At 40.2% G+C, this 27,368-nt stretch overlaps 1 protein-coding gene across 1 annotated transcript; it reads right to left on the bottom strand.

Annotated features, from left to right (window-relative positions):
• Positions 1 to 261: 261 nt before the first annotated feature.
• Positions 262 to 27,152, bottom strand: KIF25 (kinesin family member 25; the record flags this gene model as incomplete). The annotated part of the gene is made up of 9 exons (XM_010010721.1): positions 262 to 419; positions 981 to 1,136; positions 3,434 to 3,631; positions 6,075 to 6,226; positions 10,835 to 11,011; positions 12,076 to 12,225; positions 16,736 to 16,810; positions 22,622 to 22,689; positions 27,110 to 27,152. Coding segments are annotated over 9 exons (1,177 nt in total), but the record flags the coding sequence as incomplete, so codon positions are not given.
• Between the last annotated feature and the right edge of the window lie 216 nt (positions 27,153 to 27,368).

The raw sequence follows: 27,368 nt of genomic DNA, 5'->3' as shown, positions 1-27,368 counted from the left end.
AACCACATCTTGAAGTAGCTTTCCTAAAAAAGCCTGATTTATTTCTCTGCCATTCCTCCATGGTTGGTAGCTGTTGTCAATACTTGCTATTATCTTTGGAGCAAGAACATTATCAGCAGGCTTATGACTTACTAATGCCATGTTGAGGATTGTTTATTTTATCTGGCAGTTGATATCTAAAAGAATGGGTTTAGGACAGCGATATACATTTCAGTCTGAGGAACTCATTAATAATACTTTAATCCACAGGAGTCTTAGGTTTTATTTTGCTTTACTCAGCACTGGGAAGTTCTTCTTCTTGACTTGTCCTCTCTGAACTTGCCGAGCACGAGTTCCAAAGCCCAGAGACTGCATTGATTCTGTTAAGTACTTCTGGTTAGGAGATATGCACAGCATCACCAACAGCTTAGCATCACCCCCTGAAAGCAGAAAACAAACAAAACACATTTACCTCATTATTTTCAGTAAGTTATACATTGGTAATGTTCTGATCTACACAACAATGAGCATAAGCTACCTGCTGTTGCTTTTATGAAGCAGAAGGCTGCCCATGATAAGGGCTGTTGATAACAGACAGCTCCTTCAAGTGACCCAACCATAATGTCAAGGAATGTGCAAATATGTGACTACACCCTGTAGTAATAAAGACTGAAGCTTTAACTTGCAAACTGTACCCAATATGAAACATGAGTGAAATGCAATTGTTACCCTTTACATGATCCTGTTAGAGATTATGTGGTTTTTTACAAGTGCATTCCTGAACTGAATCTTGGGAACAGCAAGGCTTAGCCAAATTCAGGAGCAGTTCAAAACTCTCACTGTGTACTCACACTGCCCCAAAGCCAGAGACTTTGAATAGAGGCCCACATAGAAGGGATGAGTATGAGATCACCCTCTAGTTTTACATAACAAAGGAGGGGAAAGATTGGGAAGAGAAACCTATATTGTTAAACCAAAGTCAGGGAAAAATCACCCCTCACCTAGGGAGTCCTGCAGCAGATGTGTGAGTTTGCTGTTTCGATACGGTACATGAGATCGCTGTTCTGCGATTGCTCCGAGAACGTCTGCTAGGGCAGACAAGCTGCGGTTAATAAATGAGGTCTCTCTCAGTGCTGTGCCCGTCACTCCAGACATACCTACAGCCGTGCAGAGAAAGGCAATGGTAAGATCAAGCAAAGCTGCTTCAACTGTAATGTGTGAAAAATTCTGTTGCTGTACCATGCAACACTTTTAAATCAAGTTCTGAACCATGACTTCCAGTCCACCCATGCCAAAAGCAAGATGCAGTGGTTTTTCACTCGGGACTGCTAGTACATTGTTCAGTACTTCTGCTCTTTTGAAGGAAGGTTAAAGAATGTTCAGTGCCGGAAGATGGTCTGCATGAAGTGTCTCATGTTAAAGCTGCTCTCTTCAGCTGTACAATTTGTCTTGTCTCCACACGTATTAGGAACAGGGAACCGAGAAAGTAGGAACACCGTAAGATCAAACAAGACAATGCTGCTTTTGAAAACATGAGTCCACAGGGTCCACCAGAGAGAAGCCTATTGTGGGCCACCACTTTTTATAACAGTTAACTAACTGCCACGTTTGTATTCCTTAGGAAAAACAGGAGTGACAGTGATGGCACAAGCTGCAGAAACAAAACTCTACAGCAGCCATAAGCGTGAGGGGTTTATGCTCGCCAAAGCCTGCAAGGTGCTGTTTTGTGGTATGATTTGCTGTAAGGAAGCTGATAAAGGAGAATGATGCCCTTCTACCATCCGCCCAGCATAGTGGTATATAGCTATGCTGCCCTTGAACAACTGGAAAGGTTTGGTCTACACATCACCTTACACCTATTTTGAAAAGGTGCTGCAAGCTCAACTCTCAGTGAGTGTGCAGATAAGAGTTCCTCCTGTCTTTACCTCTTCCATTTCAGGAAATACAGCACGTTCCAAACTGGGAGAACGAGTGTGGTGTTCAAGAGGCAAACGTGAAAAGGTTCAGTAACAGCAAAACCCACGGAAGTCTGGACAGTGAGGGCTGGAGAAATGTGACTTTGGGAGGGGATGGGGCTGGAGTGATAAAGTCTCTTGGCAGAGAGCCACAGAGTAAAACAGATTGGAAGACCCTGTCACAGTCTGTATCTCAGACTGACTTCGCTGGGGTCATTGCGTATGTAGCCGTCCCCAGACTTCTTTTATCACAAGTAAAGACGGACTCCTGAGACAATGGGTATCACCCTAAAGCAGAAAACTCCAAGTAGGTGATGGGGTACGTGTTTAAACTGCTGATTATCTACATTTGGTTAGATAAAATTCCACAAAGCATTTAGCTGAGTTTTCAAACTGAAACCTAGTTTGCTAAAAAGGGACCACTTAGCTTGTAAATGCTGCACATGATCCGGGATGGCTGTAGAGCTAGCAAGGCAGGGTGCTTAAGTGTGTGAGAAGCCTCCTGTACTGTTGCTCACTTAGGCTTGTCCACATTTTAGAACAGTTATGAGTTACCAGCTGCTCTCACTTTTATCAGAGTAAGTCCAGCAGTGTAGCTGGTGACAGAGGTTAGTCTGCTGCATGTGCTGGGCCACGTCTAACACCTATGTGAACACAGTTCTTCAGGCTTCATTGGAGGATCTGGCCCACTGAGCCCCAGACCAGGCAGATGTTTGTCCCGGTTGAGAGAACGAACACACACCCTGTTGCTCAGTTACATGTTTACCAGACAGTTTCCAGCACTTGGAGCAAATGAGAAAAAGAATGAATTCTATTAGGTTTCTCTAGAACAAAAGTTTAACAGTGAGCAACAGCAAGAATTCTTGGCAGTGAAGTAAAAGACTCTTTCATAATACTGGTTCAGTTTTCAAAACATTATTTCTGGAATGGTACGTTTGGCTGCGTGGTTTTTCATGGTAAAAAAGCTTGTGCTTTAGGAAATAATCAAGTTTTTGAAATTATTGTCTGCATACAGGAGGCAGGAGGAGGAAAATGCTTTGAAGAAACAATGAAAACAATATTATCTTTTCAACATTAACTTCCTCCAAGACTCTTTCTATAATAAGGCAGAGAAACCCACACATGGTGATACCAATTATTATGGATATGTGTAATATTTCAATAATTTATGCAGTTTAAATATTTCTGTGCAAAGACATGCTAATTTTTAGAGTAGAAAAACAGGCTTAATAAAACCAGTCTGAACAAATAATATACCTATGATATGGGTAACCGCCCCGGGCTTATTTCAAGCTTATGCAGTCGGATTTTCAGTTAAACTGTACCGGTGTAAAACTAGAACAACCCACCCCCAGAACTCTGTTTATGCCAGGATGTGTGGGTTTAAACCACCCCATGTGTGAAAGCAGGGTAGCATGTATGCCTGTGTAAAGAGGTAAAGGCTACTATTGCAACCTAGATCTGGGAGGATCCATGCCCACACAGAGATGTTTGCTTACCAACACACTCACTACCAGCCAGGTCCACCAGTTGCAATCTAGTTTTGACTTGCTTCATTTTCTCGGTTGCTTCAAGCTGTGCTGGTGAAGAGGCTCTGGAAGAAGAGGTTGATTTATTCTCTCTCCTTTTTTGTGGAAAGGTGCAGGAAGCCTCTTTGTCTAGTCTCTGAGTGGTTTGTTCGTCTTCCCATGAAGTACCTGGTTAGTGATAAACAAGGAAATTGAGATGGGAAAAAATGGGGCATCAACAGGGGAAGTACAATATCTGCTGTTTCAGGCCATTCTAACAGAAGCAATATACAATCAGAATCAATGGCGCAGGCTGGCTGAATCACTTTTTCTTATTTAAGGTTTTGCTCATCAGACAGATCACACCACTTGGTAACAAGGCTTGGTATAGGTTGTGTTTTATCCAATATCCCCATTGTTCACACTTCTATGTGGAAAACAAGATGCAGGAGTCCAATAAGGACTTTAAAGAGTCATTTTTTCATGGTTTAGACTGACTGCAACCGAAGTGAGATTTTGGGTGTTTGGAAGCAGTAAGCTGTGAAGCCTGGTTTTATGTATTTGAAACATCATCACCTGCTGGTGCTCTGGGCAAAAAAAAAATTCTCATCAGGCCTCTGCTGTTTCGTCTTTAGCTGCTGTTCCCTCTAGACTTCCTTCAGCTCTCATACCCCACTGCTGCATCTCCACTTGATGAGCTATTAGCCTCAGTAACATTACTCCCATTTGTTTAGATTAGTTATTCCTGGTAGTTCTGTTTTGCACTACACTGCTTCATATCCTTCCTCTTCTTCACCAGCACTATGTGGCTTTCACTCTCTGCTGGGAAGGAAGAGGAAGACAGATTCCCTGCGAAAGCTGCTTTCACATTAGCTTAGCACGAGGATATGCAAAAGGACTTTCCCAAAGAAGTTTTTCTTTTTTCCCCTCAGTGTTTTGGTTTTCATCCTTCTCTCTGCAAGACATAAAAGAATAAAAGGCACACAGTCTGCTACACATAGTAGACTTTCTTGGAGACTTAAGAGCCTAGGTGCAATAGTACAAAGTTCCAGCTGCAAAACTTGAGTAAGGAGTAGACTAAATTGCATTGCAGAGCTCTCCATCTCTCAAGCTAGGCTGCTGATAGAATGCAAGCTAGCTGCTTGCAGTGTAGACAAAGCAGCTGTGTTAGTATACACAGAATAAATTGCTTTTGGCCATAGAGCGTAAAAATAAGTGTTCTTGCTCCTCTTCAGTTTGAGATGAGGACATTAAGAAACTGCTCTCCTCAAACAGCAGATAATACCGAAACAAAACTCTGAAAGACTTTAATCCAACCTGAAAAAGTGCTGGCTTGTCAACCCTGGATTTAGGTGCAGAACTCATCACACTTTACAACTCTTTATTTAACTTAATTGCCTTAAATCTCCGGTGTTGAGATACTTGAAAATTGCACCTAGCATTTAAATCAGGATTTTCTGTTGTTAAACAAGACAGAACGTGCTGTCACACTGCCATAGTGAGGTCCCATTTGCAGTGCTGCTCTACCCCCCATATTGCACATCTTCATCCACGCGCTAAGAGCTGGAAGCCTTAGTCTGCATTCAACATAACTCAGGCTTTTCTGTGAAGCTTTGCTACCAGAAAACATGGCCTAGAAGAGTGACTGCAATGAGAAGTGGAGAAGGGAAGCCTGGCCTAGACAAGAGGGCTGGTGCCCTCACAGTGCAAATACTGTTTTGAAAAGTAACTCCTGTCTGATTGACACGAATCTGGAACTGGCAAGAGCTAACATCTGGAATACTGGAGCTGCAACTTGTGAAGTAACTGTGTCTTTTGGCAAGGCCCATAGGTAAGTGAGGGCACTGTTTGTTCTGTTTTGCTAATATTGTTGGTTTAATTTCTGATAGCAATCTAAGGGAAAAAATGTTAAGTATTTTCCACTTTCTAAACCCATCCTGTTGTTGCAGAGCATGAAGGAGATGGACCACAGCACTGGAAGCAGAGAACCTAATTACAACATGAGCAAAAAGAAAACAAAGTTAACCCCCCAAGGCTGAAGTTATTCCTAAAGCAATAATCTGGTAAGTCTTGGTGTGGCAATGAAAAGTAGAAATACAGGTTTTGCCATAGTAAATAAGACAACTGTGCTGTCTGTTCCTACAGTGGCCTTTTATTAACAGTTCAAGAGATTATGAATTTAATGCATGTTTTTGCAAGGCAGCAGGTAAAAAAAAAAAAATCATTTTTTCTCACGCAAAAGCATATGATGGTCCCTAAAAGGCATGGTTACTTTACCACAAACTTAGCATGAGTACAATGTCATATGAAGTGATTTAACTACTGTATTTGAGTATCTATCTTATGACTTATTGATAACATTACTTTCATTAGTTGTTTTATGCTATAAAACTTCAAGAACTTCTTTATATATGTAAAGGAAAGTTAAAAGTTTTTATGAAAGTAAAAGTTTCAGTAGCATTCAAACATCAAACTGGTCTGTTATTGAAGAAGGTGAGTAGAAGTTAAAAAATGGAAAAGAACTGAGGGAATGGATTAAACATTGGAAAAAGGAGGAAAAAACCGATGGAAATCTGTCAGTCCACAGACTGTTGTTCAAAACCCAACTGTATTTTAGTAACATCCTACTTACCAAAGTTATCTCCAGAGACAACTGTGGTTATGGTCAATGTAACTACCAGATGAGAACGAGAGGAATGAGCATGTACCAGTGTTGGGTGCTTGACTCTCAGCTGCAGGCCTTTGTTGACTAGATGCAAAAATTCGGATGCATTTTCAACAGTCCTAGGGAGTAAAGAAACAAGCAGAAGATTTAACGGACAGTAAAAGTCACACAAGAAAGCTGACAACTTAGACATGAATCTGAGCATTTCCACCCCCCCCCCACTCTTCTAGCTCTTATACGAATCTCAGTTTTGAGCTGCACAAACAACTGTATTACAGACTTTTTCAGATGGGATATAGACCAAAATGAAAATTCAGGACAAAAGCTGTGATGTAGTACTGAAAATGTTGAAGTGGCCTGCCAGCCTTGCATAGGTAATGTAGCTCAGCTCTCCAGGACTGAAATTCCTATACCTCCACACTTTGGAAGAGAAAGCACAGATTTAGACATTCCTAGAATCTGGTCTTACGCAAGTGGAATTGTCCAGTTTATGTTAAGGTAGCTATTGTTCTGTGAAAGGTACAGAATTAGGGAAAATAGGTATCTCTGGGCCTTTGGAAATCATATTTTGCCTTTAAATCCAGAATTGTTGGTAAAAAGGTTAGTTACACTGTTCAATAAGCAGGGACTCCAGCACAGCATCAGAATACACAGACATAAGTTTCTACAGACCATTTTATCTCGTACTATCCATTTTCTTTTCCAGAAATACGTAAATATGACCAACTGAAGGGCAAAAACCTAACACAGAAAGTGAAATAAACTGATTCAGTAAGGAAGAAAACCAGTATGATTCCCCCCAGGTTTGCAGTGTTTAAAATAAACAAGGTAAGATTGCCTACCCTTTCCTGTCAGTGCATTGCCTCCTTCAATGATCACACAAGTTACATCACCTAAACATTAGTTTCTAGATGGGGGTATAAATTACTATGCCTGCATATCACAGCCTGGTTACTGAATGCCCTGTAACACCAGCACCATTAATAACTCTCCTGACAGGCTGCAGGCTTGGTTCCACACGGCTGCAGTGAGCAAAAGTAGACGTGATATACAGTGAGGGCTTCGTGACTTAGATTTGGCTGATTTCAGTGGAAGTCACATTGGGCACAGACTTATTTTATGCTCAGAGCAGAAATACTTGAAGACAAAAGAGCTATACCCAAGTAAACCAATTTCTTCTAAAAATAAAGCAAGGGCATCTGAAGAACAGAAGAACACTTAGCCACACCATGTTGTACACGCTTAAGAAGAGATGCAGCCACCTAAAAGCAGTTACTTGTGTAACCAGGGCTGCAGGAGCTAAATGATCACTACAGACTTTGCCTGTCAATCCACATGCCAGCCTCCCCTTTAATATCTCTGCCTCTGCACAGCCACTGGTTGTCTCCCTGGTTGGTTGACCTGGCACCAGAAGGGAAGCAGCGGCTTTAGTTCCTACTGGCAGAGAAGGCAGAGCCTCACACTGGAGCAATCTGACCATTGCCTCAAGTCCAAGGAGGCAGATCCTACCTTCCCGAGTTTTGAATTGCATTTTCCAGTAGCTGTCAGCCAAGACTGAAAGGTTTGAGAGGTAAGCAGCCTTCACTAGCAGGTAGCAACAGGCTGTTGGCTTCTGCAGGCTGCTGCTGTGCATTGGCAAGCGGTCAGTGCTACAAGCTGCTGTCCTTTAACTAGCGTCTGCAGAAGATAGGCCTTGGACTAAGCTGTCAGTGCTGGTCTCCTACTGGGAAACTGCAGCTGACTTTGGAGATAAACAGTATCCCCAGCCCAGTGCTGCAGGCCTCTCAGCAGGACTGACAGTAATGATTTTTTTAGTATTATCTCTACAACTTTATCATGCTGTACGTACCACATGTTCCAGGGCCAGATCCTACAAAGAGAAGCCCTGTTGTGGTTAGGTTAAAAATTTGATGCTGAATGTTCTCCAAAGTCAACCAAGCCATAAAAGAAGAAAGAGACTGAGGTTTTTGTGATTCAGTAAGATGTACATGTTAGCAGAAGAGACTACTGACTCTACTGGATATATGGAGAAGCCAATGAGACCCAGCAGGCCAATATATTATAGATGAAATATTATCACAAATGAGGATGTGTTTTTATTCAAAGCACCAGCTGTTTACTTTAGATTTCAGGCAGCTGGGTGGCCTCATTCAATGGTTCCCTTACTTTGTTTGGGTTTGCTTTTTCGTATTAACCTTTCTGTGTAATTATTACTATAACCTGTTTATGAGTTGGACTTTTTTCGCTGCTTGCATTGTAATTGAGATACAAATCCATATTACTATTTATATTTGCATTAGAATTCAGTATTTATCAATTATAGTGGGTTTTAAGAGGTGCTTAGTTCAAGGAACCAGGTTCCTTTACCATAAATTAAAATTTAGAGAAATAGAGAAGCCATTTTGTTAACTAAAAGGACAAATGAAACCTTATTGTAGCTTCTAGTTCTTGTATCTATGGCACAAGCTACATCTCGCCTCTCCCTTCCCCAAAGCCTAGGAAAAGAGATGGGTCACCCAATAAGTATGCAAAAATCCCTTGGGAAGGGGAGTAGGCACTTTTCAGGAATGAAACTAGCTGAAATACTATACTTATAAATTACTTGGAGGTTCTGATGAAGCAGGAAAAGTTTAACTCCCATCATACCCACACTATATGTACCTATCTTAATTTTCTAAGTCATATGGTTCCTTTTTTCCTAGTCAAAGAAAAAGATTAGCTCCTTCAAGAAAGATTCGGCACGCAACAGTTAGACTCTGCTCCCAACCTCTTTTGAAGTTATTCAGTCCCTTGACAGCAGAGCCTTTACCAGACACTAAAAGTTGGAGTAGAGTCACAGTTGGTGAAATCCAAGAACAGAGACTGAGAAACCTGCAAGTCAGCATAATACAGACAGGGCAAAAGGATCATCGCTTCAAGCTCCAGTAATCTTTAATTCATTCCATGCTCTTACAGAGCATGCAGAGTGCAATCAAGGATGCAGAATTTCTTTGGAAATCATATTTAACCTCAAGACTGAAGAGCAGGCGTACCCTAGGTACAAATGCTAATCCATTCTAGAATATTGCAGTGATTATTATTTCATAGAAAGAAAGGAGAGTTACATAGCCCCAGTGGTGAAGAAAGCCACTTTACAGTTTCTCTGGGCTCCCACATTTCTATGAGAGTTCAAGGGCTGGAAAATAGAAGTCAGTAAATAAGTATACCTAGGTAGAATGAAAGATGTTTGTGCAACCCTCCAGTACATTCTTGTATTTTTATCAAGGCTTGCTGGCAATAGCATAAACCCATATAAACAAACAACTATGAGTCTGCTTATGTGACTAAGTCAGTCCCACATGACAAAAATACTGCCTTCAATTATTTCCACTGAGGGTGTATTTTATTTTAATGGGTGTGGGGGGGAAGGAGGGATGCTTTTCATATCTGACTTCTAATTCCTTCTGGAAAAGTACAGATCAGACAATGACAGACAATTATTATAAGAAGTGAAGAAACCATCGTGTTTCTCTCAGAAACATAAATAACCCTATAAGACTGTGCTAAACTTTTCAATAGGGCAAGATGTTTCTTTTCATAAATACCATTTGCCCTAGGAGCAGAATATAATTTTTTTAAGTTTCTAGACCTCTCTGTAGTGCACAAGAGAAATGTTCCCTTCTGGAATCTGTACACATGCTGGGTGCTCACAAGGAGATGTCTAGTAGCTTACCTCCACTGGGAAGCATCACTTCTCTGGTGGCACTAGTACTCCTTGGCATAATTTTTATTTGCTAATGTTGATTTAATACTAGTATAAACAACACAATCCTTACTAAAATGAAACATCTGAAGCAGATTTACTCTTGCTAAGAGTTGAATTGTTATGAACATGTGATTTTTACAGTCTAATTAGCCAAGTGTTTTATATATAGCAAGAAAGTAGTATAAATTTGCTTTGTATTCTACACATACGTAACACCAGGAATTATTCCCATGTGAACTAGAACAAGCCTTTACAATGATTAGTAAGTACAAGAAAGCATTAATGGAAGTATAACTGTAGTCTTAAAATACCTCAGCACTCCCTATACCATCAAGATGTGTAAATAAGAATCCAACTTACCATGAACCGATGCAGGGAAGGTATGTGTCTTAACACTGAATGGGTAGAAGCCTAGCTTACTTAGCTTTTAGGTTGAAGAACCTGGATTTTCAAGAACTATGGGTTCAAATGTGCCCAGTTATGAAAACAGAACACTAAGCAGTGTAAGATGGATATTAAAAGATCACTTAAAATTTTATTCTTTCTAAAGTATTTTTTTTAACCCCAATGCATGTATGGAAAGCTAACACTCTACAACTACGTACATAACTGTTATAAGCTGTAAAATTTTATAATCTAGTAAGACTGAGGAGAAGGTGTTTTGTAACTGGTTACCCCTTCTTTTTCTGCAGCTGATGAGAGGCCATAGATCTAGCAACAACAAAATACACAGCTATCTTCAGGCATTCTGAGTGGAAGGTGCTTAATATAGGAGTATAACCCAAGTTTACTGTTGTTTCTGGAAGTATTTAGACATTTGCAGCCCACTGCAGTCTAATAGCCTAAGCTAATGGAAACAGTGAGAGCTGTTATTTTGCATATGGCAAGGACTCATTGTTTAGAAGTGATAACTGGTGCCTGTAATGCAGTTGCATTGACACCAGATGATGGTCAGCTGATAAGGATCAAATCATGTACTTACACATGCGTAAGCAATGGAACATCGCTCTTTCCTTCTCTGGTTGTGACAACATCGCGTTTGACGCCAAATACTTTTCCACAACTGTCTTTGGCCAGAAGATCAAAAATTTCATTATTATACACTTCTACAACAGAAACCTCAACCCAGTAACTTCCTGGTGGCTTTTCTGAAATAAGCCTGGAGAATAAAAATGGGGGTGGGGGGTGGAAGGGAAAAAAGAAGCTAAAAAATGTGAAGTCAAATCCCAAGTAAACAATCTGTAAAGAAAGATCTAGTCTTTAACTGTAATCTAATTACAATCTGATAAAAGTGTTTATTAAATATCTGCAGCCATGGCTTTGCCTCAGCCATATACTAACATTAAGCTGAAGAATCAGAATATACAGTTAAATCATACATGAAGTAGTAAATAAAACTTCATTTTCCAAACAGCTGTTCCAACTTCAAATGGTTTTCCCTACTAGCCTCCCTCCTTCCTTAAGATTTTTTTTATACCATTTCTTTGCTAGACATTGCATTCAGAGCTGAAGGTATGATAAAGTCTGGCAGAGTGCAAGCAATGAACAGGCAGAGATGGTAAACTGCACAGCTAGGTCCATAAGAGGCTGTCAGTCTCCAGCCTCAGAAAATTCATATATTAAGGAGAGTATTTACAGTTAGACATAGTTATTCTGGTACAAAATTGGATCTTTGATTTAGCTTATACCCTTCTCCAAAAGAGCTTAGCTGGAAAAACCTCTAATGGCTCTTCTATTATAACACAGCAGTGTATCAATCCAAATCATGCATTAGGTTAAACTAAAAAAATCGAAGAATTCTCAAGTAAGAACAGATTGTGGTTAAAACCTCTACTATTATTCTTATAATATTATTATTCTTCTAATCTGGATCCTTTTAATCTATTCCAATTGTCAATCTTCACAAAACATGTAAGAACTTAATTATCCTTTGGACTCCCACAACTCTGGTTGAAGCATTTTCAGAAGTTAATTAGGAGTCTGAAAGACAGATGGGCAGATAACACACAGCAGGACTGCATAATCTTATTTTCTTAGGAAAATCAGACTAAGCAGAAGAGAGACTAGAAATCTATATCAAAACTCAAATATCGAATGGCAGTCAGAGAAGCTATAAATATTAATCACTGTGAAGCTGAAATCTGTAATGACAAATACATTACAAAGATTATTTCATCCTTTCTGTAAAGTTTAAGGTGACTGCCACTGACACTTGGTTGTTACCTGAACACTTCTTGGGTAGCTCGAGGAATAATTCCAAGTTCTGATTCATCTTCTATGGCAAACACAAAGTTCTCCTCTGGCTGCGGTCCCAACATTGTGTATGTCTTCCCACTTCCGGTTTGCCCATAAGCCATGATGCACACATTGTACCTGAAAGTTAAAAGGGCCTTCATTTTCTTTACCATTACCAAATGTGTTCAATAGGTGGCAAGTCAAAGCTCAAACAATTCGGACATGTTAAGGAAACTTCTTCGCCCTAGGTTTTCCACAGCAGAGTCCCAGACATCTGAGTCTTAGAGAAATAATTTAATAATTGAGTGGTAGGAGCAGCTCGAGCTGGGTGCCTCTGGGGATGGATCCCAAACAAAAAAATTCCTGGGGTTTTATACCCTTACATTCTCTGCACCCGACCATCGCATACTGTTCACGCATCTCCTGGTGCGATGGTGAATTTTGGTCTGCTAACTAAACTTAATTCACAACAAGGAACACAAACTGAAACAAAAACCAAATACAGTGCCCCTGCAGATTTCTTTCCGGAGATCTTGAAGTCTGACAGAAATTAAAGCACTGCTCATTACATTGCCTAAACAGATTTTATTTTTTAAGCAGAATTGAGTGGATGCTTTTAAGCAGAGTTTAAGGGATGGTTAGCTTGGAATGACTGATGAGGTTAGACCTCCCGTCTGCTCAACTTCCAGTTCATGCACTACTGAGCTGCTTGTTAATCAGCTCCTGAACCACTGCAGTTTACAGTACAGCATTTTAAAGTAAACCATTGCTGGGTTTGATTTGTCTTACAGTGCTACACTACAAACCACAGCACTAATATCTTAACAGCTGGGAACAGCTTAACAGCTGGGAACTCTTCAGCTCTCATAGTCTTTTTCAGGCAGGCTCATCAGTCATAGCCACTGGAAAAGATAAGACTGCCCTAATAGTAAGAGGCACACATTTTAAACCAACTGCATTATTTCAGTATAAGCATGCACACAAAGAATACTCTGGAATGAAGGTTGCAGGAACTGTTCTGAACTTGTAGAAGGTGAAAATGTGCACTGCCACTGCAGAGGTACAGGCACCTATGAAACACAATTCATCATCTTCTGAAGTAGGCATGTAAAGTACATCATCTCATGAAAAAAACTCTGAAAATGCCCATTTCTCTGCACTGAAAATAAGTAACGTAGAAGTCCGTAGCTATGAGCTCTGTTGTGGATGTCTGTGCTGCAGGGATCTGAATTTAGATGTAAGAGTCCTATCCAGAAAGTGTGATTTACCCAGCCACAGTACTACCTTGTGTTGAGGACCAATACTGTACTATGCAGCTGAAGGTTGGTCCTTACTTAGCTGTGTCTGCCCTGCAGCACATGCTAGCACCTTGGTGCTGACCACAGGACTGTCAATAAGCACTCTTGGAAGACGTGCAGTTATGCTGACAGGACTGCTCCTTCCCTGGACTATCTATCTTGTTTGTTCAGAGGTACACCATGAGCAGACTCTCGAGGAGTGCTTTGCAGTATGCTGAAATTTCTGTTCTACTGGAGGCTGCAAGAATGGGCTTGCTCCTGTTCTGCCAGGGAGTAAAATTTCACTGCTTAAGCTACCTCCTCTGTGGGCAGACCCAAGCAGCTGCTTTTGGTTATCCGATGCTTTTCCTCGTATCAAAAATGTTGTTTCAAGCACATGCCAGCATATTTCAATGAACACCCCTCATCTAATTATTTGAAATGTATGGTTTCAAGTCATGAAATACTTGCATGGCCACTGCAGAGAAAAATATTTGCAGTGATTTTTTGCATATTAAACATGCCTAGAAGCATTTCTTTTTGGAGAAATATTTAGCAAGCTTTTTCTTGCTAGAAAGAAATGTGGGCTGATAAGCAACACAGCAAATATCTGGGTATCCCTTCTGGGGATACGAAATCAAAGTTGCAGTCAGTGAACCTACAGTAAGGTCCTTTCACAGGATGCAGAGTATAAAATAGAAGTTTACTTGTAGATTTGGTGAGGTAAAGGGGATAACTGTAACTGAAAATAAAGAGCACTGCAGCAAAATGAAATAGGCTAGACAGAGCTATAAATCTGAAATGAGTGATTTCTCTAAGTATTCACTGCTGACATAACTCTGTTTCCATATATGTCAGTGGAAATGCTCCCACTAATTTTGGTAGTTTTCAACTAGGTTTACAGTGAGCCATCTTCACAATTCCACCCCTAAGACACACTGTCTAGCCAGCCCATAGCTTATTGAGATTTCTAGCCCCACTCCAAAATTAAAGAGAACTGCAGAACCAAAAAAGGGAACCAGAAATTTTTAAGTAGTAGTTTTCCTTAGGAAAAACAGAATGGAAGCCTTTTTAGAAGTCCTTCAAACTTTCATACAGTCCAGCTATTCAAGTTTTCCTTAATTGCTAGTTGTTAGAAAGTAAGCATCATGGGCAAAATAGCTCTGACAAGATACAGATGATTGGATTAGAAGCTAAGTAGACAGGTGCTTGTAACATTGAAGATAGATAGAGATGCAAATCAAGTATCAATCAGTGATAACTTCTCTGCCAGAGCCAAAACAGTAAGCCCAAATGAGCTAAAACTATCCAAAGCAGTATTATAGCTAAGTAGGCACAGCAGAGAAGGGGTTGTTGGGTGATTCAACAAGATGACAAACAGCAGACTAGTTAATACGTAACTGATTTACTTCATTGGTGTTCTGGTTCCAACAAGAGGGTTTGAAATAGAGCAATCTGAAAATTTTGGACTATGATTCATCTATGTGCCCTGATCTCTCCTTCTACACTCTGCTTCTTTAGTTATATTCTTGGTTAGAAAAGTTGTTATTGTCAAGCTAGAATACCAATAGAATCACAGAATGGTTTGGGTTGGAAGGCACCTTAAAGATCATCTGATTCCAACCCCCTGCCACAGGCAGAGACATCTTCCACTAGACCAGGCTGCTCAAAGCCCATCCAACCTGGTCTTGAACACTGCCAGGGATGGAGCATTTACTACTTCTTTCTTCCTTATATCCAACCTAAATCTCCCCTGTTTAAGTTTGAATCCATTGCCCCTTGTCCTATAACTAACAGCCCCTGATGAAGAGTCCCTCTCTGGCATCCTCGTAGGCCCCCTTCAGATACCGGAAGGCTGCTATGATGACATAAAATAGTTTCATAGTATTTCTCTCCTAAAAAGAGTATGGGTACTAAGTATCGCAAAGTTATCACTAGGAGAGAACACTGTTAAAGGAAATCAAAGGCAGAGAATTGTATTCTTCTTTAAAATAAATAACCGACTCCTCAATGCTGCGAAGAAAAGAAATGTTATCTTACTCCCTTGCTGGCCCTGTATGACTAAATGTAAAGTTTGAAGCTTGCTGTACTTTGTCTGTTTTGCATATGGAACAATCTTTCTTCCTGTATATTTATACTGAAAAGTGAAACAATTCATTAAGAAAGAAAAATAAAGAAAAGGAGTGGAACACACCTTTCTACTTAAGCTAAAGTTGTTACAGACCACTTTGGAGCCCAGACTAAAACAATCAGGAGCAGCAAAGAGGTTCAAGGTTCAGACTAAGTATGTCTGTTTCCCATTTACAATGGCAAAGCTGCTGAGAAACAGGGCTTGTATGCACAGCCTCGCCTTCCCTGAAAATCTGCTTCTGTTTAAATGGCACTTCTGGAAGAACAAGACAGGTCTTTTGTTTTCAATAGCAGAACATTTCCTAACTGAATATAAAACCCTAGCTTTTAGGGCAGGATTCTCCCAAAGTGGGAATTAGAAAGTGGGAAGTACAGCAGATCAAGTACAGATCAGATATGTCTGAAGATACATAAATGACATATTAAGCCAAAGAAACCTCATGGTCATTGCAAAAAAAAAAAAAAATAGAGAAAACAGTGGCTATAAGGACTTCTTAAAGCTCCTCCAACCTAAAGGTCCCTAGGTTGCTCAGCTATGGAAACTGTGCTTACTGATCCTTGCTAAACTAGAATAATGTCATATAGGATCCTTAGACCAGGTAACTGTTGTGGGCCTCGCAGTGACGCACGTAAAGGGATGGCTGGGATTTCCCAGTATTCACGATATCCTGATTTTTCCTCTTCAAAGCTGCTTTTAAGAAAAGGAGACGCGGAAATCACAGTGTGTGGGCTGCCAGGAACAAGGATTGCTACTGTTCAATTGCGCCGCTGTGGACAGAAGTGAACTGCATAGTGCTTTTTACTGATCATTTTTGTATTCAAACAAGAATTCTGTTTTAAACCCAGTGCCTGAAGGAGCATTAGAACTATGACTGAGGATGCTCAGTTCTGGTTCAACCAGGAACTGATCATACAACCTCCTATGGCCCGTGCTGTACACTAAACCAGAACAGATGCTTCCCTTTGCCAGAAGGACACCAGAGAAAAAAACCCAAACAAACACACTTTTTATTTTCCAAATTTGTCTCCTCTGTTAAATTTTGTAAACAGTGTTTTGACTTTTTGTATGGGGAAATAACATTTACTTGGTGTTGAGTAGAAAGAAGACAGGGAAATGGAACTGCAAAGCCATAAAACTTAACAGGATGGCCACTATTAAGTAATTTTTTTTTTAACTAACAACTGATGGATTTAAGTAGATTATTCCACTTTAGCTTCCTTACTTCCACCTTTTAACTTACCCATCCAGGAGAGATGTTAGCAAAGGGGCCACATCCGCAAATACTGTGTCTTGAGTCTCTGAAGCACTGTAAACTCTGAAGAGCAAAGTGTAACAATTAACTGAAGAAAAAAATATAAACATGTTGTCACAATGCAAGAACATAACACTACGGGAAACGTAAGCAAGTGACATAAAACTTGTGACCTGTTGACCTTTTAACACCAGCACAGGGTGCCCAGAGAAGCTGTGGCTGCCCCACCCCTGGCAGTGTTCAAGGCCAGGTTGAACGGGGCTTGGAGCAACCTGCTCTAGTGGCAGGTGTCCCTCCCCATGGCAGGGGGTTGGAACCGGATGATCTTTAAGGTATCTTCCAACCCAAACCATTCTATGATTCTATGTCAGGGAACTAAAAATTAGAACTTCAAAGTTCTCGCCCATTTTTTTGGGAGTGGCCGTAGTGTGTGCTGGAGGGAACGACCCACAGGTGTACACTTGTGGGTCTCTGAACTTACCCTAATCCTTCTGCCTGCCTCTCTGGCAGACAGAATCTACTTTTTTCAGGCTGCACTGGATCTCTGTTACTTTCTCCCACCTGCCAGACTGAAATATCCCTGTCCCCTCTGTCTCCTTTCTGTCCATAAGAAAGGGAATGGTCATGTTGTGCTTCCCTTCAGATGCGGATAAGGTTTTCGGGTACAGAGGCTGCAAACTTGCCATGTGACTTGTCTAAGGAGAGTCAGTGGCACAGCAGAAATCAGAAGGCCCCTGAGGGTTTTGTTTAAAGATGCACTGTCTTTGTGGGCAGCATCAGCCTATGGTACATCCATCCCCATCCCAACTGAACTATCTGCTCTGAAATAAACCCTTCTCAATGGAGAGAAGACTTTCTTTTACCTCATGATGTGGATTCAAACTAATTTTTAAACAGAATGAAAGACAATGAAATTGAATATTCTTCTACCTTTTAGAAAAGACCAATGACAGTACAATCCTTAGGCAAGAACAACATCTAAAACAACTGCATACATTTTTCAAATTCAAGGAAAAAAACAAACTAACACAGGACCCTTCCCCTTCAAAGAAATATTTCCTCTGATCCTTCCGAGTTTTTACAACATAAAATCAAGACTTGAAAATAGGAAATCATCAAAGGGAAGATAATTCTGATCATAAACCATGGGCATTCTAACTCCTTCATTTCTTCTCTAGCACACCAAAAATATATCCTCCCCAAGATTACAGCCTGCAGTAAGCACTGTTTATACAAGATGAACAGAATATAAAACATGACTATCATTAGCCACATTTAAGTATTTAAGGTATGAATATTTATCTTTGGAAAAAGCTTCCTTTTCTGATATCTTTCTGTTGTGATTTTTGTTTTGTTTAGCTCTGTTTTCCAATGAGTGATGTGTGTTCTTTATGGCTTATAGCAAAACGACTAACTAGAAACAGGAATTTTGGGTAGCAGCAAACGTTACAAAGCATAGTCACTTCCGTGTGTATATTGTAGACTAGTACACTTCACTTAGAAGTGTATCCCACAGCTTATGTACGATACTACAAGTGTGACTGAATGAAGACATTGTGCTCTTTAGCATTTACTCAAGCTCTGTATTTGACCATGGTTTGGCCATGACAGTCTATAGCTTGCACAAATGTAGATTTTGCATTCATGTTCTCCATAAAAAAGACTTTACAGAGGGAGCACTGATAACCAGATACAGAATTAGAGCCAACCCACTTAATTCAGCATTTTGTTCCTGACGATAGCCTAAGGAAGGAGCAAGAAACACTATGGTGGCTGGAAACACAGTAATTCATCTCTATGCCTCGTCCTAATCCTTAAAATCTGTAAACTGGCCTTAAAATTGTAATATGAGTTGAATCTCTGTTTCAAAGAAAATATTATTAGAATTAGCATTCCGTTTCTTTTTACATCTTGCTGAATTCTTGGCCTGGAGTAACATCCTGTGGCAATGTGCTCCACAGACTAATTATAAGTTGCATGAAAATGTACTCTCTTTAATCAAGAAAGGAGCACTTGTCTGGCTTGATGGACAAATACTGCTTGTCTTGCCATTCCACTGATGTGCTGTCATACTACACTGAGAAACCAACAAATATGCAGAGATGTGGCACAGTTTGTACTAGGAGGACATAGACACTGAATAGCAATCCCCTGTCCTTGCTTTGCATGCATAGACGCACATGCTTCAGTAAACTTTGCACATCAAATCTGCAAGGTCAATATAAGAGAGCAAAAGCACTTCCAAACACTTTTCTCTGCTTCATTTATCATCTACAATTCATGAAATATTCATTAGCACCAAGCCCTCCATCTTAACCAACGAGGTCTCCAAGTCAGTATATGTTGAAATGTTTTTCTTCTTAACATATCAAAGCATCTCAGAGATCACTACACTAAAAAAATCCCTACAATTTAGGTATTTCAGGGATGAGAATATTCATACTGTCTTGCTATCAACCATTACCAGGGGTGGAATCAACCAACCTTACTGTCAGTTTGCACTGTCAAGTACTACAGCCATAGCTAATATGACAGGTTCAGGTTCTAGTAGCTGTTCAGAGGAAAGATGTGGGACTCCATGTTACAGTAACTACTCCAAGTATTTACTCAATTTCCTAAAGGGGTTTTATTGCCACTACTTAGGTGCTGTGATTCATACGCTACCAGTACCCAAATGAAGTAGTTTAAAGCTATCTTGAGCTAGTATATGCTACACTGTAATCACAGCACTGGCTGAGGCATGGACACTCGCTTAATTAATCTGAGACCATGAAAGATGCAGCAAATCCAGAGAATCTCTTTCTACAAGCCCATGTATTTTTACCAGAATGATGACAGGTTTGTCCCTGTGTAGTGATTAATGTTAATTTCACCTTGAAATTCTGAGCATCTTTTTTATTTTGCTAACTGATTTGCCAATAAAACTATAAAAGCATAACATGCTGAAAGCTGGAATTTTCTTCCTGAGCTGAAATCAAATATTTTGACATTTATTAGTTCCATAAACGTTGCTAACAAAATAAACATTTTTGAGTTCATAAGAACCATATGCTCTTCTGTTTATAGGAAAGAGCTGTGCTGGGACACTAGAAAAACATTCCCCAAGAACTGCATTCTTTGGGGGATTTACATTTTTTTAACCCTTTTCCTGATTATCAGGATCTACACCACATGTTCAGAGTCACAACATCTCTGGAGTCCTATGTCAATACTATTAATGGTGTTGCTCTACAGAGTTTGAATTCCAGCACTATTCTACATTTACTTCAACTGGCATGGCTGTGTTACGTATAGATGGAGGATGAAAAGAATTACTTTGAGTAGCTTAGCAGACACGTGACGAGGTCATGTACCTTGAGAAATCTCATATGCTTGGTGTCAAAGGAGTCCTATAACCTATGGGGTCAATAAAGCTTCCCCAAGATTTGCATTATCCCAGGAACTTTCAGGTTTTGGTGGTCTATACTACAGCAGTCCCCGGTCTTTGTAAGTAGAAAAAGGCAGCATCTTAGAAAGATTCTTCAAGGAAAGGGTGAATGACTTGGCAACATTTAACAAACCCACAGCATTCAGGCTGAGCAGGCTCAGAACTTAAGTTTAAACCAGGACAGATAATTCATGCTGGATACATTTGACTTTAAATCAAGCTTTGCCTCTGAGCAAGGAAGCATGAAATTGTCCTCATGTGTTCTGTTTCCAGAGGATTTTGAGGCATGGTTCAGGGTAGAGGGCCTACTATATGAGTCATTGCAATGTATAGATGCAAAGTTTGCATTAGAAAAAGGTATGGGGCAAAATTTTCCATTTCTTCATTTACAGAAATCTCATTTGTATTAAAATTTAACCCTTCATTCCTGTTTTCAGAAGTTCAGGTCAGCTCCATTCTGAAAGAACATAACGCATCTTTCAGCCTGATTCCCTGCAGTTTTCTGTCTTGCGAACTGACTCTCTGGTGTCCCATAAGGCACAAACACCAACTAAAACCCTTACCACAGCCAGTGCATTCAAAATCTCTCTTGCCTATTTGGATTCTAGAGCATCTAATAAGGTAAGTGGTCACACCACAGCCTTTCCCTGGGGAACACTGATTTATGTGCCACTACTCTACTCTGCTGTCCATGTTCAGGGCATTTTAACTCTAAGTTAAAAGGAGCATGGCTCAACATCGAGTCTTACAAGTCCTTAGTCCGGTTACTTGCTCAGTCATGCTGTATGTATGTCTAACGCTGAAGACATGCAATCCACCTCAATTCATAGAATCGGAATAGTTTGGGTTGAAAAGGGCCTTTAAAGGTCATCTAGTCCACAACCCCTGCCATGAGCAGGAACATCTTCAGTTACATCAAGTTGCTCAGAGATCCATCCAGCCAGACCCCCATCCATGTTTCCAGGAATGGAGCATCTACCACCTCTCCGGGCAACCTGTTCTAGTGTTTCACCACCCTCATTATAAAAACTGTCTTCCTTATATTTAGTCCTAATCTACACTATTTTAGTTTAAACCCATTACCCCTTATCCTGTTTCAACAGGCCTGCTAAAAAATTTGTCCCCATTTTTCTTACAAGCACTCTTCAAGTACTGAAAGGCAAATATCACTTCCTTACCTTTAAAATGTGGGTAACATTTTACTACCTATCTCACAACATGTTGCAAGAATCATCAGAGCTACTCAGACAGGGAAGAGGGTCAAATAAATCTACACAGCTTTCAAACTCAGTCTTTGCTGAGAGGGAAGACTAAGTGTGTCATATATATCTTGAAGTGCATTTTCTCGAGAGAGGTGTGTTGCCTACCAGGGGCTCAGATCAGGGATGTTGCCAAGAGGCTGCCTGGTCTAGTAGGTTCTGCCAACTATTACCCACTTCTAGTGGTCCATGTGGACGCTGGTGATACTGACAGCAGTAGCCTGGGAATCATTAAGAAGGACTACAGAGCCCTGGGAGAGGTGGTTAGGGGCTCTGGGGCTCAGATAGTTTTTTCATCGATCCTCCAGCTCAAAGGGGAGGACCTTGAAAAGGCCAGGTGGATTTGGCAGGTTAATAAATGGTTAGAACAGTGGTGCCATAGGCAGGGATTTGGGCATTTAGAACTTGGGACTTGATCTGGGAGGCCAGGTCTACTGGAGGCCGGTGGAGCTGGTCTAAGGGGAAGAGCTGCTTTGGTAGGAGACTTGCCAGGCTGGTCAAGGCAGCTTTAAACTAGATGTGTTGGGTGAGGGGGTATCGATCCATTCCAACACTCCCAGTCAGTTGCCAGCACCTTTAATAAATGGTTGGAGCGATGCAGAGCTGTTTCAGCCAATCCAGCCAATGAGTCAGCCTCATTTGGAGCACAGCTCAGATGCCTCTATACAAATGCCCGTAGTATGGGGAATAAACAAGAGGAATTAGAGATGTGTGCATGTCTACAGGGATATGATATCATTGGCATCACAGAAACGTGGTGGGATGGCTCCTATGGCTGGGGGGTTGGGATGGGAGGACTCTTTAGGAAAGACAGGCCAGGCAGGAGGGGGAGTAGCTATTTATGTCAGTGATAGGCTGGAGAGTATGGAACTCTGTCTGGGGACAGGTGATCAGTCAACAGAGAGCTTGTGGGTCAGGGTCTAAGGGAGAACAGCAATGGGAGACATTACTGTGGGGATCTGCTACAGGCACCCAATCGGGAGGACTCTGTGGGTGATGTCCTCTATAGGCAGATAGGAGCAGCCTCACACTCGCAGACCCTTGTCCTCATGGGGGACTTCAACCATCCTGGTATCTGTTGGAGGGACTTACGGGTGATCTTAAGGTCCTTTCCAACCCTAATTATTCTGTGATTCTATGATTATGCAGAACTTCCAGCAATCAAGATTGCTACACAGGACTACCCACCTTTCAAACTGAAAAGTCTTGTTTATTGATGCATGACCAGGACGGCTACACTTTACAAGGACAGTTTCCTAAGGAAAAAACAAAATAGTTATGGTTAATATCATAGGCTCACACAGAAACAGAAACACAAAGAAATATATTTATCATTTCTAAGATTCCAGCTGACAGCAGAAATAAGGGATCATGACGTCTGAGGTCCTTCTCCAACAGTCACCAACATGTAAGTCTTTAGAGCCTGTAATTGCAGTGAACTAGCAAGACTACAAGACATGATCTCAAAACATATGTGGATGATGAAAGACCTACCAACACAAAATATGCGCACTTAAGTTCATGAGGAAAATTCAAACCCTTACCTGAACTTATGTGCCTGGAAAGCCATAGGGAAGTAAATCCAACCTCCCTAACTGCCACCACAGGTAGAAAAAAAATGTGGCAAAATGAACCCTTTTTTATTATAGGACCAGCTTTCACAGTGTCTTTTCAGATGGATTTCATGTACATTTGTGCCTAGAATTGAGCAGAAGTTGCATATTTCATAGAGTAACACACTAGACCACCATTGTGAGAAAGAGCTGCACTAGCACAATAGCTGGAATTACGTAAGTTTACAGTGGAATCCACTTTCCAGATGGATTATATAGCAGTTTTCTAAGTCTGACAGCTGTGTAAGCAGCTTTTTTAAACTATTACCAGAGTATAATCATAGCAGTCTGACATGCCTTACGTAGCAATTTCTGCGCCCTTCTGCTCCTTCTAGCAAATGTTGCTTAAGTGCAGAGAAAAGCACAGAAAATACTTCATCTAATCCAAGGAGGTTTCCTAGTTTACTAACCTGGGGTAACATTACTGCATTGACGGGAGTGCTGAAATTCCTACTGTGCTTCAGACAAGTAGCTTGGAGTGCTAAACTAATGGCCTTCAAATTAGCATTGCTTACAGACTGAAGTTGTAAAGAGCTGAGCAAATAACAATTGCATAACAGTATGGCCAGCATGGAAATGGCTAATAAAAACCAAATTTCTTGGTTTGAGTTTACAAGTATTTCTTCCTCTTTGGAGAAGGCCAATGTATCATTATCAAACTAATGATGACAACACTCACTCTAGAGAATGAGCTGTTACCCATCCCAGTACTGGCAAATTTAGCTGCAGTACAGATGTGAGTACAACACTTTGCTGCAGAATGGCCTGACACAGAAATTCTAATAGGATCAGTAACCAACAGGAACTGGGGGAAGGACTAAATAAGAAAAAAAAAAAAGGAAAATAAATACACTGTTACGGAACACCTTGCTGATTCAGAGATCAATGTACTCATGGACCTCCTTTCCATAAAGTGAGAAATGGGACACAAAAAGCTGTTTGCATAACAGAGACACAAAAGAATTGTTAATAGGCTGAACTTTCGTATAAGCATTTGTTAATGATCTTCCTTTCCCAGGACATCAGTATGGACTAACATATATCCACTATGGCTGCTGGCCTACAAAATCTCATCAGGTTTCCCAGACAATAGTGCTTATGAAATCCACACAACTGTCTCACAAGAACACTGAAAAACGTTTTTTTCACCCTAGAGTCACTGAATACTTCCAGTCTGAGTTCTTTCAGGGCAATATGAATCCTGGAAATGACAAAAGTATGCTTCATGAAAGCCACAATCTGTCCTGACACCCAAGCCTGACTCCCCAGGCATGGAGAGAAGTTCAGTATGAGAAATTCAGTAAGGCAGAGAAAGAACTTTAAATTAATTATATGGAATAATGGATATAGACATGATCACAGAATCCAGATGTGGTAATTACCATTTCTTATCACTTTGTACTGCATGTCTGCTGAAGGCTAGGGCCCCTTTCCCATGACTACTGCTATTTCCTATATTTCAATTTGCACCCATTCCTCCTCGTCCTGTCACCACCAAGAAGAGTTTGAGCATTCACTACCTCATCTGCTCATTTTCTTAGGCAGTGACAATACCATTGCTGCTCAGTGCCCTAATCCATGTGGAGCAGTTCAACCTGATGGGAACTGTGTACTCACTCTCCAACATTACAGCACAATGAACTACAGGACAAAGGGCTCAGACAGTTGTTACTGTTATGCTGAAGAGCTGGGCATACATAGGAAAGTAAAAAGAAAACTTAAAAAATCTTAAAGTAGTTCAAAGCCTGAAATGAAATACTTTTCTCCACATCCAGTAAATTCCCAAGCTGTTTTTAGATTTAGAATGAGAATAATGATTCTCTAGACAAGATGAGCAGGATTATAGTAAAGATCATATATGTCTTTTGAAGAATGATATGAATCTCTATATAAACAGAAGAAAAAACACTCGAAGACTAAATGGAATTCAAGTAGTCTCAGTCTCAGATACTCAACCATTCTGTCCAAGTATCAGGTCTGCCCATCTACAAGTCAATTTGAAGGAAGATGTAACACAGCTACTGGCAGAAGAGAAGCAAAGCTGCTTTATACTGTCATTTCTGTTGTGGTCTTTCATTACCAGACAGATGTTTTCCCTATTCTAGTTATAACATGACAAAGTTGTAGCACAGATGAAACAAATCAGCAGATTTCTAGAGCTCCTGTCCAATCCAGGAGCAATGTCAAGCTGAAGCTTGTCCAGAAGATCCAACCATAGTTTCCTGTATGTGTGCTGGAGTGTGTTGTGACTGGTTCTCAAACGCAGCTCTGCTTTCTAACACATATTAGTTCTAAAGTGATCATGGCAGATAATTGCCTGGTTATGTTACATGTATATAGTATTTTCAGGGAAAAATCTGGAAAGACAGCCATGATCTAAAAGGCAAAACTAGTAAACTCAGCACCTCTATCACAGTCTTCCTTCACCCTGGTCTAAAGTTTCCTGTAAATCATAAATACTTGTCTGAAAAATGGTTAACTTGTTTCCAGAAATATAAGCTTTGACTCTCTTGCAACTAAAAGCTCAATAACAGGACAAGCTCCATAATTTTACCTAAAAATTGCGTATTTATCCTAGCCAAAAGCATAACACCATGAGGTGTTAAAAGCAAAATAAGCAGGCCATAAATACTGGTTTCCTTTACTTCTGTTAGACTAAATTGTCTCCTTTTTGTAAAGTCAGTTGTGCTTTTATCCTCCCTGATGAACTTGGGTACTTCAAACAATCTCTTTTTTCCTTAAAAAAATACCCAAAAAAACATATTAAGAAACTAACACAAAGACTTAAGGTGTTTGATCAAAACTAGAAAGCAATTCAGCCAAATAAATGTCAATGCAAACAAATGAAACATTTGAAGTCAATGTGGTGTTTTGCAAATACAGGAAGTTAGTATCTTGCAAATTTTGTTTTGCAGACAAGTCCATGCATACGTATATTTTCCTGGAATATTCCATAAGGATTTTTAAACATGAGAACAGGTTAGCATATTGAAGGTTCACTCTTTCATACAAACTGAAATTCATAAAATGACATAAGCAAGCAGACACTGCTTTGCCTGTAAGCATATAGATACTGTAATATATCAGTTATCTATATTAGATAATCCAAACCCTAAATATTATCTAATTTAATCTTTATGAATAAAATTTAACAGGTCAGAAATGGTCACGGCATTTTATAAATGGGTCATGACATCCAGAATATATCTACCATTACAGATCCCTGATTGTTAATCTCCTGACATATTTACTCTTTCTTAGCTGTGCCTTCATGTGCTCCATTAGTTTCCTAATTGCATATATACACATAAGTATCTACTTTATGCAAGAGCGATCTGCCTAATGAAACTATAATTTGGGAGATTTAAATGCATAAAACATTGGAAGTCACTCCAGCAATATTTTAATCACTATACTATCGAAGAGATTTTGGCTAATCACCATATAAGTAACAGTGAGCAGTAACTAAGAACATTGACAGCTAAGAAAATTAAACCCCAATTTAGTATTTTGACCTTAGCTCACGCTACTGTGCCTTTTTAAGTTTTATATCTTGGTAATGGCCTCAATTAATGCTGAAATGTCATCTGGATTTGCAACCTCAATGCTCATTCTCCTTTCTCTGTTGGATCTAAGCCAGAACACTTCAGTATGTTTGATTGCAGTAGTATCATGTAGGCTGTCGTGATTCATGAGGTACCGTATTTCTCTCCAAATGCATGAGTTGGTTTGCAATAAAAAATTAAGAAAGCCTGACATGATTTTAGAAATCATTACAGCAAATACAAGTGGCTCAAAGGGACCGACCGCAGGAAGTCTGCAGTGGTTTGACTACTGCAAACACACAACCTCCACTTCATGGGTGACTGCACCAGCAGAAGCACCAAGCTATTACTATTACAAAGAGTCAGGATGAAAATAGCACGAATCACCTGTTATTGCACCCATGGGTAATCAAAGCTGGGCACCACTTGACAAGAAAGTACCCATGGCTCACATGTCTCTTGTTTCTCTGTGCTAGTGTCTGTGAATGTGCTTTCAAGTTTCACCATCAAATACTCACATCGTCAGCTGCATATGCCACTTCTTCTGAAAAGTTTCTTTGCCTGTAAAGAAAAAAAAAAAAGCAGCCAGTAAGGAAAAAACCAGCACCTTTCAAGCTAAATATTACATTTAGGTAAGGAAAGCCAATGGTCAAAATGTCTGTGAGCTACAATTGTCCCAAAGTACTTACTAACACCACAGGTCATTGTGGAAAAAAACCAAATTAAAGTGCAACCAAGCAAAATAATCTGCTTAAAAAAAAGAAATGTAGAACAAAC

Source organism: Nestor notabilis, unplaced genomic scaffold (assembly GCF_000696875.1).
Source record: "Nestor notabilis isolate BGI_N333 unplaced genomic scaffold, ASM69687v1 scaffold9193, whole genome shotgun sequence".
NCBI lineage: Eukaryota > Metazoa > Chordata > Aves > Psittaciformes > Psittacidae > Nestor > Nestor notabilis.
Note: the sequence above shows the minus strand (reverse complement) of the source record. Positions and strands in the feature narration are given on the sequence as shown.